General features: G+C 44.1%; 1 protein-coding gene and 1 non-coding gene across 3 annotated transcripts in view; one reads left to right on the top strand and one right to left on the bottom strand.

Annotated features, from left to right (window-relative positions):
- stag1a (stromal antigen 1a) overlaps positions 1–17118 on the bottom strand; it is a 247279-nt gene that overhangs the window by 37638 nt on the left and 192523 nt on the right. For both annotated transcript variants that reach the window (XM_038815965.1, XM_038815966.1), the window contains exons 8-10: positions 13092–13243; positions 3156–3229; positions 1788–1911 (exon numbers count right to left, since the gene is read on the bottom strand). In XM_038815965.1, coding sequence (XP_038671893.1) covers positions 1788–1911; positions 3156–3229; positions 13092–13243 — 350 coding nt within the window. The remainder of the gene's footprint in view (positions 1–1787; positions 1912–3155; positions 3230–13091; positions 13244–17118) is intronic.
- Positions 15038–15174, top strand: LOC119976895. The gene has a single exon (XR_005463053.1). It is a non-coding gene; the product is annotated as a small nucleolar RNA SNORA57 (small nucleolar RNA).

Here is a 17118-nt window from a genome sequence, read left to right on the forward strand (position 1 = left end):
TGCAAAAGTGAAAGAAACAATTTGACTCTCATCACAATCTCATTCTCAGGGGAAGTAAATTTTCTCAGGAACAATCAAAAAGTTTAAAATGTAGCTTTCTTCTTTAAATGCCACATTCCGGTGGTGCCTGCTCACACAGAGGGAGGATTCAGATTGTCCCATTCACCTAACAGCACGTCATTCGGGACTTGTGGGAGGAAACCAGAGCATCCGGAGGAAACCAATGCAGACACAGGGAGAATGTGAAGACTCTGCACAGGCAGTGACCGACCCAAGCCGGGAATAGAACGTGGGATCCTGGCACTGTGAAGAAACAGTGCTAACCATGTGTTAAGCATGTGCTACCATGCCGCCCATAACTGTAGATAGACACAAACTTGCAAAGTAATAGTTTGGTGGTTATTTTTGACCAGCGCAGACGTGATGGGCCAAAGGGCCTTTTCTGTTCTGTAGACCTCTATGACTCTAATATTGATAGTTTAAGGTAATGGGGAAAAAACTGTTCAACTAGATTTCAATATTGACAAGTGTGAGGCATCCACTAGACCAAAAAGTAATATTTCAGAGTAATTTCTAAATGGTGAAAAGCTAGAAGCACTGGAGGTCCAAAGAGACTGAGGATCCATGTACATAGATCATTGAAATATCATGAACAGGTCAAATCAAAAAGCTAATGGAATGTTAATATATCTAGTGGACTCGAATACAAGGGGTGAGAAGTTTTTTTTAAAATTTAGAGTACTCAATTCATTTCTTTTCCAATTAAGGGGCAATTTAGCGTGGCCAATCCACCTACCCTGCACATCTTTGGGTTGTGGGGGTGAAACCCACGCAAACACGGGGAGAATGTGCAAACTCCACACGGACGGTGACTCAGAGCCGGGATTGAACCTGGGACCTCGGCGCCGTGAGGCCGCAGTGCTAACCCACTGAGGGATGAGAAGTTATGGTGCAGCTGCAGAAAAGTCTTGGTTCAACCACACTTGGGAGTACAGAGAGCAGCTCTGGGCATCGTACCCAAGGAAGAATGTACTTGCCTTGAAATAGAGTGCAGCTAAGGCATACCAGAATGAAACCTGGACTCCAAAAAGTTCAATTAGCAGGAGAGAATAAACAAACTGGGGTTGCATTCTGTGGAATCTGGATGATAGAGGATTGGCTTGAAAAAGCTTTCAAGAAATTAAAGGGAAATGATAGAGTAGATGGATAGGAATTATTTCCGCTGGTTGCTGAGTTTCGGGGTAGGAGACAGTATAAAAATTAGAGCTAAGAGCTTTCAGGAGTAAAGACTTCTACACACAAATGGAGATGCATGTTGAAATTGATGCTGGATCAATTGTTAATTTTAAATCCGAGAGACTTCTGCCAACCAAAATGTTAAGGGACATGGAGCAAAGGCAGGTGGAGATTAGTTCGCAATTCAATCATGATCTAACTGAATGGTGACACATGCTCGAGAAACACAATGATCTACTTTTGTCCATCTGTTCCACAGATTTTACATTAACGCCATGATGCATAGAAATGTGAATGTTCTGCATCTTTAGTAGTAATGATCATCACATGGAAGTATTTCCTTTTCTCACCATTAGATGTCTCTAACATGTTTTGCAAAGCATAAAATACCACTTACTGCTAGCACAAGACTTGGGTGAACCCAGCTGCTGTCAGAACTGAAGGAGGATTTCCCCAGAGTAATATGGTTCAATGCATAAGCACTTATAGAATAGCAATAGAAATATTCTCTTCCTACACCCCAAAAAATAATTTCTAATGACAATCCTTACCCGGTCATGTAGTGTCCATCCCACATACTTCAAATAACTATCATTGAGGAATGCATCGCTGTAACTTTTCATCCACACACCGATTTCTTCAATACAGATTGCTCGGATCTCCGAAATTGCGTCGCTAGAAAAAAGTATAATCCAATCTTAAACTCTCAAATTTTCTATTTCTTGTTTTTCCTGAAAGTTTATCAGTTGCTTGATCGGTATTTTTAAATGAATGTCATATGTAATCATCTAACATATGTAACTATAAAAAAAGACAATGCTGAGTAAGCAGCTAATTATTCTTAGAACTCTACTTAATCTCAAGGATTAACAAGAAATTTTTTTGAAATTCCTTATATATAACAGAATCCACTTATAAATGAATCTTGACTGATACACACTGAGTTAAAACAAGTGACAATTAGTATTTATATAACACCTTTAACATAATAAATTGTTTTAAAGTGCTTCGGGACCAGGGGATTGGAATGAATCATCATTCTTGGGAATGTCACTTTAATCTGAAGTTTCTGGATTTTTGTTGTTCCTGTGTCCCTTTCAAAAGAAGCACATAGTACTTTTTTATTGGCAACTGCCGAGATTAATCAGAAGAAATAAAAAAGGCATAAGGAGATATTACGGCAAGTTAAAGATGTCGGGTTTAATGATTGTTTTAAAGGAGAAAAGAGAGCCTCAGTGTTTTAGAGAGGGAACTCCAGAACCTAGGGCCTAAGCAGCTATAGGTATGGTCACCAACAGTGGAGTGATTCACATCCAGGATGCGGAAGGGACCTGAATTATAGGACTGCAGATACCTTGGAGGGTTGGAGGTGACTGCGGAGACAGAGAGGGACCAAGGCCATAGATGAGAACTTTAAAATTGTGTTATTTAATTGGGACACAAAGTAGATCAGCCAGCACAGGGGTGACAGTTGAACTAGATTGGATGTGAGTTGGGGCAGCAGAGTTTTGGATGGCCTCAAGTTTATGAAGGGCAGAATGTGGGAGGCCAGCCAGGAATACATTAGAATAGTCAAGTCTAGACAGAACAAAAGCCTAGATAAGGATTTCAGCAGCAGAAATGCAGAGGTGAGGCAGAGACAGATGATGTTACACAAGTGGAAATAAGTGATCTTAGTGAGGGCACTCAAGTGTTTTAAAGCTCATCATATGACACCAAGGTTGCAAACTCTCTTGTTCATACTCAGACAGTTGCCAAAGAGAGGGATGGAATTTGGGGACGGGGGGGGGGGAGCAAAGTTTGAGAACACAATTGCTGCATTCTTCCCAATTAAATTGGAGACCATGACAGTACAATCATTGATTACTGCAATATTTCCAATTATTCTAATTTGCTTCTCAACCCAGTCTTGCACTTACCGGTATCGGTGCACAAATATACCCTTAAAAACAGAGTTCATCATATTTTCTATCTCATCTTGGTTCTCTTGAAGCTAAAGGGAAATATAATAAAAGCAAATAAACCACATGCTCTCTATTTGACCAGACATTTTTTAAAAATCCATGTTTAAGAACATAGGAATTGCAACCATAAAATGAAGCCAGAGTAAAAAAATATTTGAAATGATCGGTGCATTTTAATATGCCAAAAATGTGAAATGGAGAAGAGGTAAATGAAAGTTCTGCTAAGCATAGCTTTCTTCTCCAGCTTCATCATGTAAACTTACTGAATTTGTGACGCATGAGGAATTGCTTTTATAGTGTAAGGATCCTCCTGTTTAAACCCTGTTTATTCCCTTATTTTTCCTTTTCTTTTCTTTTTTTGCTATTATAATTTTGATCCATGGATGATTTAATGGACCTCTGTCTTTAGTGTAGTCTTTGCCTTTAACTCAAGGAGAGGTGCAGCTGTTGCCTTTAATTCAAGCTGAAGAGATCAGTGATGACTCAGCTTGACTGACATGGCTGACGGCCAATGAACTGGCTCGATATGTTAGGCTTTGGTGATGATTGGTTCTGATTCCTTTGGAATGTTTCTCAGTGTCATAAGGCTGGGTTGTTTTTAGTTCCACTTTTGATTCTGAAGCTGGAAGGAGCATCTCTGATTTTCTCTCCCTGATATGATGAAATCTCTAAAAATCAAGTGAAAGAACCCTTCTCTCTCCTAGTAAGGCTGGATGTCATTTTATTGAAACTACAAAGGATTGAGATCAAAACTCGGGCTGGAAGCTGTGTTTGACTTGAGACAAAGGGTCTTAAGAGAGAAGTAGTCTCAAAAGCTGAATGCCCGGTTTAATAAATGCTGAAGTGTCCCTCCAGAAGAAATCCTACTGCCCGTGAGTAATGAATAACTGTTTCTGGATGAGGACTATTACCATCTGTACACTGGTGGCTTTGATCAATCAGCATGCTGAGAGGACTGCCTGTTGCAAAGAATCCAACATTGAAAGCAAGGATCACCTTTTTTCCCTTAATTCTTAATATCTTTACCCCTTTCCACCCCTCTGTATTTGTCTGTCTTGTGTGTGAGTAGAAGGTTGGTTAGTAAAGGGGAGGGGGAGGAAATAGGTTAGCTTGCCATTATTCCTTTGTAATCACTGCATATTTCATCTTTATTTCTGTTACAAATAAACAGTAATTGTGTTTCAACTTACAAACTTGCTAATAGTAAAGCAATGCAAGCCTACTTGTGACAATAAAGATTATTAAAAAACAACTATTGGGCAGCCAAGTGCCAATGGTTTTGGGACGTTTTGTACAAATTATTGGTTAATTCACTTGTTTTGGGACTCCGGGGCCTGTGGGCCTGCAATTGACTATGTACTAGCCCAGGGTGTTGTAACAATAGTACATTAAGGTGTTACAATTATGAGGTTTGCATGATTGTTATGTTTTGGAACTGTGTCTATACATTTAAGGTAAAATGAAGGGAATCATGTGACATGTTCTGAAGTCTTCCTAATGGTAAGTCCAGGTGATTTGATTGTTAGAGGTCAAAGAAAATTTTGGATTGTTTTACGGGAAAAATGGGAGCAGCCTGTGTATTAACAGTGGAGACTGGGTCTCCAAAATCTCAGAAAAGTGTTCAAAATGTTGGGTCATAAACTGTGGCTTGCACATTCTCCCCGTGTCTGTGTGGGTCTCATCTCCACAACCAAAGATGTGCAGGGTAGGTGGATTGGCCATGCTAAATTGCCCCTTAATTGGAAAAAAAATAATTGGGTGCTCTAAATTAATATACAAAATAAACAGTTCTGGCTTCAATCTGTCCATTTAGCTCCAAAATGAAAGAGTTGGGCTCTCAACAAGGGGGTGGAGGAGACATTGTCGCAACACAGCGACCAGTTCGTTTCGATTGGCGAGGAGCTGCGGAAGGTGGCAGAGTTCAACAAAGGGCTCAGGGCTAAGGTGGAGGATCGGAGAATAGGTCGAGGAGGCAAAACTTGAGAATCGTGGGCATGCCTGAGGGGGTGGAGGGCCCAAGGCCAACTGATTACTTTGCAAAGATGTTTGCGGAGTTGATGGGGGGGTGGGAGGGGAAAAAGAACCCTCCCGCTACGAGGTGGACAGGGCACATCGGTCGCTCAAGCCGAAGCCTAAAGCGAATGAGCCACCAAGAGCAGTTGTAGTCTGCTTTCACAGTTACCACGTGAAAGAGTACGTTTTTAGCTGGGTGAAGTTTTTCAGATGAGATGTGAAGTGGGAAGGCATTGGTATATGGATATACCAAGATCTGACGGCGGAGCTGGCGAGAAGGCGGGGCGGCATTTTGACGGGTGAAGACAGTGTGATACAGCAGTGGAATGAGATTTGGAGTGGTCTATCCAACGAAGCTGAGGGTGACTCACAATTCAAAGCACTTTTATTTTGAGACGGTAGTGGCGGCGGCGGTATTCATTAAGGCTGAAGAACTGGGGCTAAAAAAAAGAGTTGGGATTTGGACTTGGTTGGTGGGGATGGGGATTGTGTTTTCTTATTGAGGGTTTTGTTTCTGTCTCTTGAATGGAGGGGGGTTGTTTACGTGCGTTTTGGATTTTGGTTTTCTTTTTTCCTTATGGGTGTGGTTCTGTATTGTTTCTTGGTTTAAGGGAGTTGAGTTTTGGACATGTGGGGTTAGTTTACTGAGAAAGGAAGGAGTTGGGGCGCTGGCAGAGGTCACCATGTGAACGGGAATTCGGTGGGGGAGGGGCCGTGGTCTTTGGAGCCTGATCGGGTAGGTTTAGAAGGACCTGGGAATGGTGGGAGGAAGGGATCTATACTGGGTGAGGTGTTTGCAAGAGGAAGTGGATGGGCTGATTCTGGGAGGAGGGAGAGGTGATCGACGGTAACAAAAGGATGAGGCAGGTCTGGCTGGATGGGCAGGGCCCGGGGTAACGGTAATGACGGATAGGAGTGGCGGGGGGAGGGGAAGAGATCCCAGGTCAGAATGATGAAATGGAACGTGAGGGGGTTGGGGGGACCGGTGAAAAGAGCGAGTGTTTTTACACTTGAAGGGTTTAAAAGCTGCAGGAGACCCATTTGAGAGTAAAGGATTAGCTGAGGTTTAGGAAGTGGTGGATGAGTCAGGTGTTTCATTCGGGGTTTGATAGCAGGGCTTGGGGGTTGGCGATCTTGGTGGGCAAGAGGGTGAGATTTCAGATGGAGAAGGTGGTGGCAGATCGGGGGGCAGGTACTTGATAGTGACGAGTTGGAGGGGAGGTTGCTGGCACTGGTGAGCGTATGGCCCCAATTGGGATGATGTGGAGTTCGTGAAGAGAGCGTTGGGTGCCATCTTGGAAAACATGGGCAATTGGAACATCATGCTGGAACCGAGCGTGGGCAGGTCCCATAAGACATAGGAGCAGAATTAGGCCACTAGGCCCATCGAGTCTGCTCCGCCATTCAATCATTGCTGATATTTACTTATCCCCATTCTCCTGCCTTCTTCCCATAACCCCTGATCCCCTTATTAATCAAGAACCTATCTACCGCTGTCTTAAAGACACTCAGTGATTTGGCCTCCACAACCTTCGGCGGCAAAGAGTTCCACAGATTCACCACACTGGCTGAAGAAGTTCCGCCTCATCTCGGTTTTATAGGATCGTCTCTTAAGTCTGAGATGGTGTCCTTTGGTTCTAGTTTTTTCTACAAGTGGAAACATCCTCTCTATGTCCACTCTATCCGGGCCTCGCAGTATCCTGCAAGTCCCAGCTGCACTTGCTGACCCAGTCGGGGATTTGGGGGGGGGGGGAAGAGAAAGACGTTGGCAGGGCTTATTTGGGGGAGGGGTGGACCCGTGGTGATTTCTTACACACAAGGGTCGATGCATAAGGTATTTTCAAGAATTGACTTTTTTGTGGTGGGAAAGGCACTGTTGACCGGAGTTAAAAAAGTAAAAGTATTCGGCAATAGTGATCTCAGATCACGCTCCGCATTGGATGGATGTGGTATTGGAGAAGGGGGCAGCTCCGAAGCTGGGTTGGAGAATGGATGTGGGGTTATTGGCGGATCGGAGCTTCTGTGACATGATAGAGAAGGTAATTGAGGAGCATGTGGGGTTTAATTGCACTTGGGAGGTTTCATGGTCGTTGGTCTGGGAGGCTCTGAAGACAGTGGTGAGTGGGGAGGTGATCTTGTTTAAGACGAAGGTGCACAGGGAGGAGGGAGGAATGCCAACGACTGATAGAAGAGAGTGGAGGTGGATGAGATGTATGCGGGGCACCAGGACCCGGGGCCACTGGCAAAGAGGAAGGAATTGCAGGAGAGATTCGAAATATTGTCCACGGAGAAAGCAGCGGTGCGCAGTGCGAGAGGGGCTGTTTACGAGTATGGGGAGAAGGCAGGGCATACATTAGCAGGTCAGCTTCGTAGGGAGGCCGCGGAGAGGTAGATAGTTTGGGTGCAGGACAGGATGGGGGCGTTGGAGGTGGCTCCGGAACAGATTAATAAAGTGTTCGAGGAGTTCTATAGGGACTTATACAAGTCAGAGCCACCGGAGGAGCGGGAGATGAGGGAGCTTCTGGATGGGCTACAGTGCCCGACTTTGGGGGAGGCAAAGAGGGAAGGGTTGGAGAGCCGGTGGGGGTGGAGGAGGAGAAGGTGGCGATTGGGAGGATGCAGGCAGGGAAGGCAGCAGGGCCTGATGGGTTCCCAGTCGAATTTTTAAAAAGATTTAAGGATAGGCTGGCACCGTTGATGGTGGGAATGTTTGAGGACGCGATGGATAGGGGTGTCTTGCTGCAAACGATGGGGCAAGCCTCCATCTCGTTGTTGCTTAAGAAGGATAAGGATCTGGTGGAGTGTGGATTGTACAGGCCCATATCTCTGCTGAATGTAAATGGCAAGATATTAGCAAAGGTGTTGCCGTTAAAGGGATGTCTCCCGAAGTAGATTGGAGAGGATCAGACTGGGTTCGTAAAGGGCAAAGAGATGCCGTTGAATGTGAGGACACTGTTGAATGCGGTGCTTTCTATGGCAGATGGGAGACAGAGTTGGGGCGTTGGTTGCAGAGAAGACGTTGGATCGGGTAGAGTGGAGTTATTTGATGGTGGTATTGGAGGAATTTGGGATTAGGCCGAAGTTTGGGGCGTGGGTGTAGCTGTTATATAAGGAGCCGATGGCGATTGTGTGCACAAAGCATGCCGCTGTTCAGAGAGACTTGGGTGTGCTAGTGCATGAGTCACAGAAGGTTGGTTTACAAGTGCAACAGGTGATTAAGAAGGCAAATGGAATTTTGTCCTTCATTGCTAGAGGGATGGAGTTTAAGACTAGGGAGGTTATGTTGCAATTGTATAAGGTGTTAGTGCGGCCACACCTGGAGTATTGTGTTCAGTTTTGGTCTCCTTACTTGAGAAAGGACGTACTGGCGCTGGAGGGTGTGCAGAGGAGATTCACTAGGTTAATCCCAGAGCTGAAGGGGTTGGATTATGAGGAGAGGTTGAGTAGACTGGGACTGTACTCGTTGGAATTTAGAAGGATGAGGGGGGATCTTATAGAAACATTTAAAATTATGAAGGGAATAGATAGGATAGATGCGGGCAGGTTGTTTCCACTGGCGGGTGACAGCAGAACTAGGGGCATAGCCTCAAAATAAGGGGAAGTAGATTTAGGACTGAGTTTAGGAGGAACTTCTTCACCCAAAGGTTTGTGAATCTATGGAATTCCTTGCCCAGTGAAGCAGTTGAGGCTCCTTCATTACATGTTTTTAAGGTAAAGATAGATAGTTTTTTGAAGAATAAAGGGATTAAGGGTTATGGTGTTCGGGCCGGAAAGTGGAGCTGAGTCCACAAAAGATCAGCCATGATCTAATTGAATGGCGGAGCAGGCTCGAGGGGCCAGATGGCCTACTCCTGCTCCTAGTTCTTATGTTCTTATGAACTCGGGGTATTTCATATTGCACTGGGTTACGAGGCAGGGATGCCCCATGTTCCCCATGGCCACTGCACTGAGGAGCTTGGAGTTGTAGAAGGGGATAGCAAGAGGTGAAGCACAGGGTGTCCTTATATGCAAATATTTTGGAGCCAAGCTCTTTGGTGGGGAGCATAATGGGGTTGCTTCACAGATTTGGGATGTTTTAAAGATACAAATTGAATTTGGGGAAAAGTGAGGACTTGATGGTGTCCCCTCCGGGAGTGGGGGTGGCTGCCATTTTGTCTGGCAGCGTCTCATTTAAGGTATCTGGGGGTGCAGGTGGCCCAGGATTGGGTAGGGCTTCAGAAGCTTAATTTCACTAGCCTGGTGGGGAGGGTGCAGGCTGTTTACCTGAAGTGGGACAATCTCCCTCTGCTGTTGGCGGGCCAGGCGCATTCATCAAAAGATTAATGTTTTGCCGCAATGCTTGTTCATGTTTCAATGCCTGTTGGCTTTCTTTCAAACAGTGTTTTTCTTTTAAAAGAGGGGGGTGGACAGGCTGATCTCCTTGTTTGTTTGGTCGGGGGAGGTCACTGGGATTAGGAAGGTGATTCTGCAGAGGGAACGGCAGGCTGAGTGTGTGCTGGGGGTGCTAGGACTCCAAATTTAATGTATTATTATAGGGATGCCTGGTTCCGGGGGACGGGAAGAGAGGGGATTAAGGAAATTAAGGATCTGTTTATGGGAGGGTGATTTGAGAGTTTGGAGGAGCTGGGTAAGAAATTTGGGCTGGCGTGGAGTGAACATTTCAGGTATATGCAGGTGACGTTGTGAGGGACGTCCGTCTGCGGGGAGGGGGGGTCCCGTCGGCAGTGGGGCTCAGTTGGGGGGGTGTCAGTTTGTCAGGGGAGAGCGGCGGTCAGTCCGGTGTGGGGGGGGTCCAAGTCACACCTGGGGTCGGAAAAGGTTGGGCTGAGTGGGGGTCAGATCAGGTCATCTGGGGGGCAGCACGGTAGCACAATGGTTAGCACAGCTGCCTCACGGAGCCAAGGTAAGGTCCCAGGCTTGATCCTGACTCTGGGTCACTGTCCATGTGGAGTTTGCACATTCTCCCCGTGTTTGCGTGGGTTTCGCCCCCACAACCCAAAGATGTGCAATGTGGTGGATTAGCCACACTAAATTGCCCCTTAAGTAGAAAAGATGAATTGGGTACTCTAATTTAAAAAAAAAAGGTGAGGCTGCATGGTGTGTCCTGGGGGGGGGGGGGGGGGGGGGGGGGCTGTACAAGGCTGGGTCTGGTTATTTAAATAGTTATTCTGGAGTTGGAAGTGATTTTTTTGCCCCTCTAACTCTATCACAGTAACTATCAGGGTAAAACTAGCAGAGCCATCCAAAGTTAGCTATTTAAATCGCTTCGGTCGATGGTTCCCAGCCCAGCACAATTGTCTGAGGAAGGGAGCACTTCTGGGCAGTTGCTGCATAAACCCTCACATGGGGACCTCCAAGAGGGATTCCCTAACGCATCATTGGAGTACCCCCTGGAGGAACCAGGAAGTTATGGGTCCATATCTAACATTCAGAGCTTCAACTCCCCCTCACGCACAGCTGCACGCCTCACTCACATCTGAAAGCTTGAACAAATAATGGCACATTTTTGACCATGACAGTTATGTCAGACCATGACATACTGCACTCTCACTCAGGATGACATGACACACAACCAGTAACAGCATGTGTTAACCAGTGAGGGCAGACATAGTTTGATGTCCTCACTCCCTGGCTATCACTGGAGCAACTGGAGCCCCCTCTACCTGCTGTCCTCTAGCAAAAGAGAATGAAATGTAGTTGGCTTTCTTGGAATAGGAACATAGGAGCAGGAATAGACCATTCAGCCTGTTGAACCTAATCAATTAGGTAATGGCCGATCATCTATCTCAACACCACTTTCCGATACTATTTCCAGATTGCTTGATGTCGCCATAAATCTACTGATTTCTGTTTTCAACATGCTCAGCGATTCAGCTTCCAGACCTTTGAGGTAGAGACTACCAAAGATTCACCACCTTCTGAGTGAAGAAATTCCTCCTCACCTCAGTCTTAAATGGCCTACCTCTTATTCTGAGATTACAGCCTCTGGTTTCACTCACCAGTCAGGGGAAACATCTTATTCTTTTTAAGTTTTGCAGAGCCTCAATGACCTCTCTTACACAACAATGGAGGAAGAACTGCACCTTGTTGTACATATATCCAGCTCAAGCCTTGAATGGTCTAGATGCATAAAAGTTCATGGGCACAATCACCTTCCTAGCCACTGAAAACGCAGTGCTGTCCTTACTCTGAGATTGCAGTGTTGGTTGCAGCAGGTGGCAGATTTCAGCAATGACCTCTTGAGTATCACCTAGATGTCTCACACACCGGTTTCCCCCTAGGTTTAGGCATTGCTCCATCTTCAGCCTGGGTAGGTATGGCCTCCTGCCGAGAGCCCTTGCTTCTGTCTACTCCGTCTCTTCTCGCAGTTTGCCTGCTCTGCGTATTTTCCGAAGTAAATTTCGCTATTTTCAAGGGAAATGCCCACTTTTGCATTCGTTCCTGGTTTGTGCAGAAGCTTTGAAGTCTTTCTGCACCTGCCACGCCATTTCCTATAATCTGTAGCAACTTTCAAGAACTTTAAAATACACCAAAAACTTGCGCAATCATAGCAACGGTTGGAAGAAATCAAATCAGCAACTAACTTGAGTAATTGATGATCCATTTAAATAGGAGGCCCTTCCTGCTGCCAAATGTGTGTTCAGTCAGACATGTTTAAGAGAGAGTGTCAGCTGGAGTGTTGAACTGCAAAAGGTTAGCACTGACATCAAATCAGTATTATACTCTGATTCTTGCCATGATCTTTCTGGTCTGCAGGTGCTCACCAGTATGCTGTCCAGTGAAACTTGCAGCCAAAGAGTGCCAGCGAGTTGTGGACACCATTTTAGAGCTCTCGTAGCAGAACACATTCCATGTCCATACATACATAAACATGCACTGCAGCGATGCTGCAGTGAGAACAGGATGGGAGGTTAATGTAACATACCACAGCGAAGTAAGGGACACAAACAAGGAGTTCAGGAAAGCAGTCATCTAACTCCTTTAATCCAGAACCTGCTGCTCACTTTTTACAATGTGCCTTCGTAGCATTTTTGTTTTGTTTCACATTTGCTGTATTTGTGGATCTTTCTTCCACTTTTATATTTTCTTGTTTTGTTTGAATTTCCACCACCTGTGACCACCTAATATGTCATTCAACAATTTTCTATCAAGCAATTTGTAGGTCAATCAACCCATTCGCTTTCTTTCAGGTTGGAGTATTTCCTGATTCTCTCCCTCTTTGAACCATCTACTTATCCAACCTCATTAATACATTCCCAATCTATTATCCTTCTGTTCGGATGTTCAAAACTTGACTTTTTCATTTAACGTGTTGATAGACCATCAATTGTTTTTAGAATTTACAAACTTTTATTTAAAACATCCAGCATTAGAGCTTTTTCCTATTTTCACTTATTATTGATCAAGGTTTATTTCATGTTGCAATAAAAAGACTTAAATCAAAGAGCCAAATTTAATATGGCAAAAATAAAAGTTGTTTGGGAATAAAATACTACCAAAATGTGGAAACTTGTCAACTAATATTCTCTGATTGCATAAAGTAATATATTTTTCAATTTTAGATTACTATTTGCTTACGGGTCAATAAGTTCAAGATCAATAAAAGTTTCCGTCTGTAGAGTTTCATGTTGATCAATCATATTACAACGCAAATGCACGAATCTTAGTAATTATATATTAACGTAAGTACAGTGTACTTGGCTATGGATGAATCCCGTGTTAATTAATTAATATGGTTACAACATATTCTGTGAGAAAAATCATCCCCTTTCTGCCATATACACATTTTAGACAGTTTTCTGGACTTTTTGAACTTGTTGCTACATATACCCAAATTGAAACATTTGCAACATGAATAAAGCACACTAACAGCCTTACCTCCTTTCTCTTTTGTAAAAGCAACTCCAACCTATCATTAGCTCGTTTGCCTATCATTTTGTTCCTCTCAGCCTCATACTGTCTTTGTGTGTTATCCTGATGTATACTTAAGTTTAAGGCCACATTCACCAATGCAGTCATCAGCTTCATAGCTATGAGGAAACAAGCATAAACATAACCTGTAAATGAATTGCACAAATGGCCAAGCCGAGTCATATTTATCTCTCTTTGCAGTGTATAAAAATAAGACTTGTGTAAGGCAAGGTTTAATAGAATAGTTTAAATATCACCTCTGAAACAAGCAGTTAAGTGACTGGTTGGTGAGTATTCCTCTTTATTTGCCCTCTCTAAATTAAGGTCTTGGTTGAAACTAAGAGCCAGGAAATTAAAATTTTCAATTGGGATATGAAAAACTGCAAGTAAGTTAGCACATAACAGCTTCATCTGAGTGCAGATTTCACCCGAGTAAAAGGGAATTTCATAAATGTGGCAATTCAGTGAGGCGGGGCTGACTTATTGTTTTATCTATAAAAATTAAACAAACAAATAGGATTAAGTTAGGACTGTGGGCTGAGTTAAAGCTAAAGTATGTAACTATATTTAATAAGTTAAACAAGGTTATCACCTAAATTTAAAATGGGAGTAATATTTCAAAATTTGAAAACCTAATTATGTTCCATTGAATCCCCACAGTGCAGGAGACCATTCGGGCCCACTGAGTTTGCACTGACCCTCTGAAAGAGCACTCTACCTAGGCCCACTGCCCCACTCTATCCCCATAGCCCCACCTAACCTGCACATCTTCAGACACTAAGGGACAATTTTAGCATGGCCATTCCACCGAACCAGCGCAACTTTGGACTGTGGAAGGAAACCAGAGCAACCGGAGGAAACACACGCAGATACAGGGAGAATGTGTAAACTCCACACAGTGACCCAAGGTCAGAATTGAACCCGGGTCCCTGACACTACAAGGCAGCAGTATTAACCACTGTGCCGCTATTAAGTTAAACAAAATACAATAGATTTTGCAGGTGATCTGTCGCAGCTGTAGCATGTGATCCACAACAACCACATCTGCAGTAAATGTCTGCAGCTCAACAAACCTCAGCTCACAGTTAATGAGCTGGATTCCAAGCTTCAGACAATGAAGATAAACTTACATGGAGACTTTGTTCCAAGAGGCAGTTACATTCTTTAGGTTAAATATTTCAGGTTTGTTCTGTGGTCATGCATAGAAGAGTGTGACTACAAGTGAGATTGGTATGGGGAATCAGGAGGTAGCACTGGCACTAAAGAAACTCAGCACTTGCTCTTGTCCAACAGTTACGAGGTTCTTGCAACCTGTGTGGAGCAGAAACTGCAGGGAAGATGAGCAAACTGACCACAAAATCTTGGCACAGGGAGCCATTCAATTTGGGGCGTAAAAAGGAATGGAGCAGAGATATCGGACGGAATAGTTAGGGAGAGAGATACTGTCCTTTTATAATGATATAATCCTTATTATTGTCACAAGTAGGCTAACAACACTGCAATGAAGTCACTGTGAAAACCCCCTAGTTGCCGCACCACGGCCCCTGTTCGGATACACAGAGGGAGAATTTAGAATGTCCAATTCACTTCACAAGCACGTCTTTCAGAACATGTGGGAGGAAACTGGAGCACCTGGAGGAAACCCATGCAGACATTGAGAGAACGTGCAGACTCCGCACAGACAGTGACCCAAGTGGGAATTGAGCAAAAGTACTAACCACTGTGCTACTGTGCCGCCTTGTGTAGCCCCCTATAGCTGATAAGTTCTGAAACCTGTGTTGTCTGCCCAGTAACAAGGTTAAGAGCACATCCTCAGGGCTGGAAAGGAACTTGGAGTTGGAGGGGAAGGATTTAATTGTTGCAGTCTCTACAGTTCTACCTGTGTCATTGGTACTTAAGAAAGAGGTTCTTGCCCTCCAGTTCTTGTCACGCCTGCGTCTGTCTGTGGCCTGTGTGTGTTTATAACGGAGGCAGAAAAATCTCAGTGCAAATGTCTTCGGTACCAGTGAGCTTCCATCTTCTGGTCCTATCCTCATTGACTGGGACACCCTGTTACTGGGATCGCGCTGTGCTCGGGCTTGATGTTCCATTTCTTGTGTTAGAGTGACTGGCTTGTTAAGTGAGCTTTCTGTGGGAAAGGGTGAATAATGTCTCTAATACCATCATAAAAAAAAAAGAAAGAGGTTCTGCTGAGGGAGTATTAAGAATTAAATTAAAAAGCAAAACCATCAAGGTAATAATCTGTGTATTATTATCTGAGCCACCAGCAAATTGGCATTGGATCAGTAAGATCAGAGAGTTGATTGCATGGTTCAAAGGTTAGAGTGGGGGAAATAGGTTTTGAATCATGGGACACTGACACACACTGTATGAAAAGAGGGAGCTGTTCAAATAGGACATGTTTCACTTGAACCCTGCTGGGACCAGTGTCCTGGCAAATCAAAAAAAATGGTTATGATTCGATAGCCTGGAGATTGTAATGATCTAAAGATAGTCTAGAGCAGTGTATCTCAAACTATCTGATGTGGCAGACCGGCAGTTTTTTTTTCAATGTGCCAGGGACCGGTGAGTGAAACAAGCCAATCCAGGATTACTGTCTCTTTCTTTTCTGGAAACAGTCCAAGTACCGGCAGACGATGGCTCGCGTACCGGCACCGTTACGCGTACCACACTTTGAGAAGCACTGGTCTAGAGGTTAAACTCATATCATGTATTCGGGACAGTTTGTTAGAACAATACAGTGTGGAACAATCACAAAACAAGCTATTTTAGATGCGATGAAGTCTAAGGAGGTAAGATTTAAGTCATTATTTCATTGTTTCGGGGGAAGAGTGATCATAACATGATAGAATTTCACATTCAGTTCTAGTGTCACTGGCCTAGTAATCCAGGGACCCAGAGTAACACTTTGGGGACCCCAGTTTGAATCCCACCAAGATAGATGGTGAAATTTGAATTCAATTAAAATCTGGATTATAAGTCTAATGATGACCATGAAACCATGGTCGACTGTCGTTAAAAACCCATCTGGTTCACGAATGTCCTTTTGGGAAGGAAATCTGCTGTCCTCACCTGAGTTGGCCTACATGAATGAAATGAAAATCGCTTGTCACATGTAGACTTCAATGAAGTTACTGTGAAAAGCCCCTAGTCGCCACATTCCGGCGCCTATTCGGGGAAGCTGGTACAGGAATTGAACTGTGCTGCTGGCCTGCCTTGGTCTACTTTAAAAACCAGCTATTTAGCCCAGTGTGCTAAACCAGCCCCTGCGACTCCAGGTCCACAATAATATGGTTGAAATGGCCAAGGGCAGGGTTCAAATGGTTCAAGGGCAATTAGGGAAGGGCTACATGCTGGCCCAGCCAGCGACGTCCACATCCCATGAGTGAAAAAACATTTTTTGAGTGCACATTTATTTATTCCCCTCTCAATAACCTCTGCTTCAAATATATCTACTCCCTGTCTTATAGATGTATTTTATTGCTGTATTCATTTTTTTTTTTTAAATTGAAGAAATCTAAACTGGAATAGACCATCTTGTTCTGTACCACAGAAAATTTTCAACTGTCAGGTACAGACCCGCTGAGAGTTGGGTCAAGACTGCACAAACACATTGCAGAAAGACATCTTACAGTTAGCTAACAAAGCCACTCTCAACTTCCCAGACAAATCGGAATTCAAATTGAGGGTGGCACGGTGGCGGAGTGGTTAGCACTGCTGCCTCACGTCGCTGAGGACCCGGGTGCGATCACATTTTCTCCGGGTCTGCGTGGGTCCCACCCCCACAACCCAAAGCTGTGCACGGCAGGTGGATTGGCCACGCTAAATTGCCTGTTAATTGGAATTTTTTAAAAAACTATTCAAATTGAGGCCCAAAACGTGAAACAAGTATGTTCATTCAATCCACCACCCAAGCTTTTTGTTATTAAAGATCTGAAGGTAAATTTGAAAGCGCTAACCTTGCCCTCCCAATAAATTTGCAAATCTATTTCGC

Source organism: Scyliorhinus canicula, chromosome 13 (genome assembly GCF_902713615.1).
Source record: "Scyliorhinus canicula chromosome 13, sScyCan1.1, whole genome shotgun sequence".
NCBI lineage: Eukaryota > Metazoa > Chordata > Chondrichthyes > Carcharhiniformes > Scyliorhinidae > Scyliorhinus > Scyliorhinus canicula.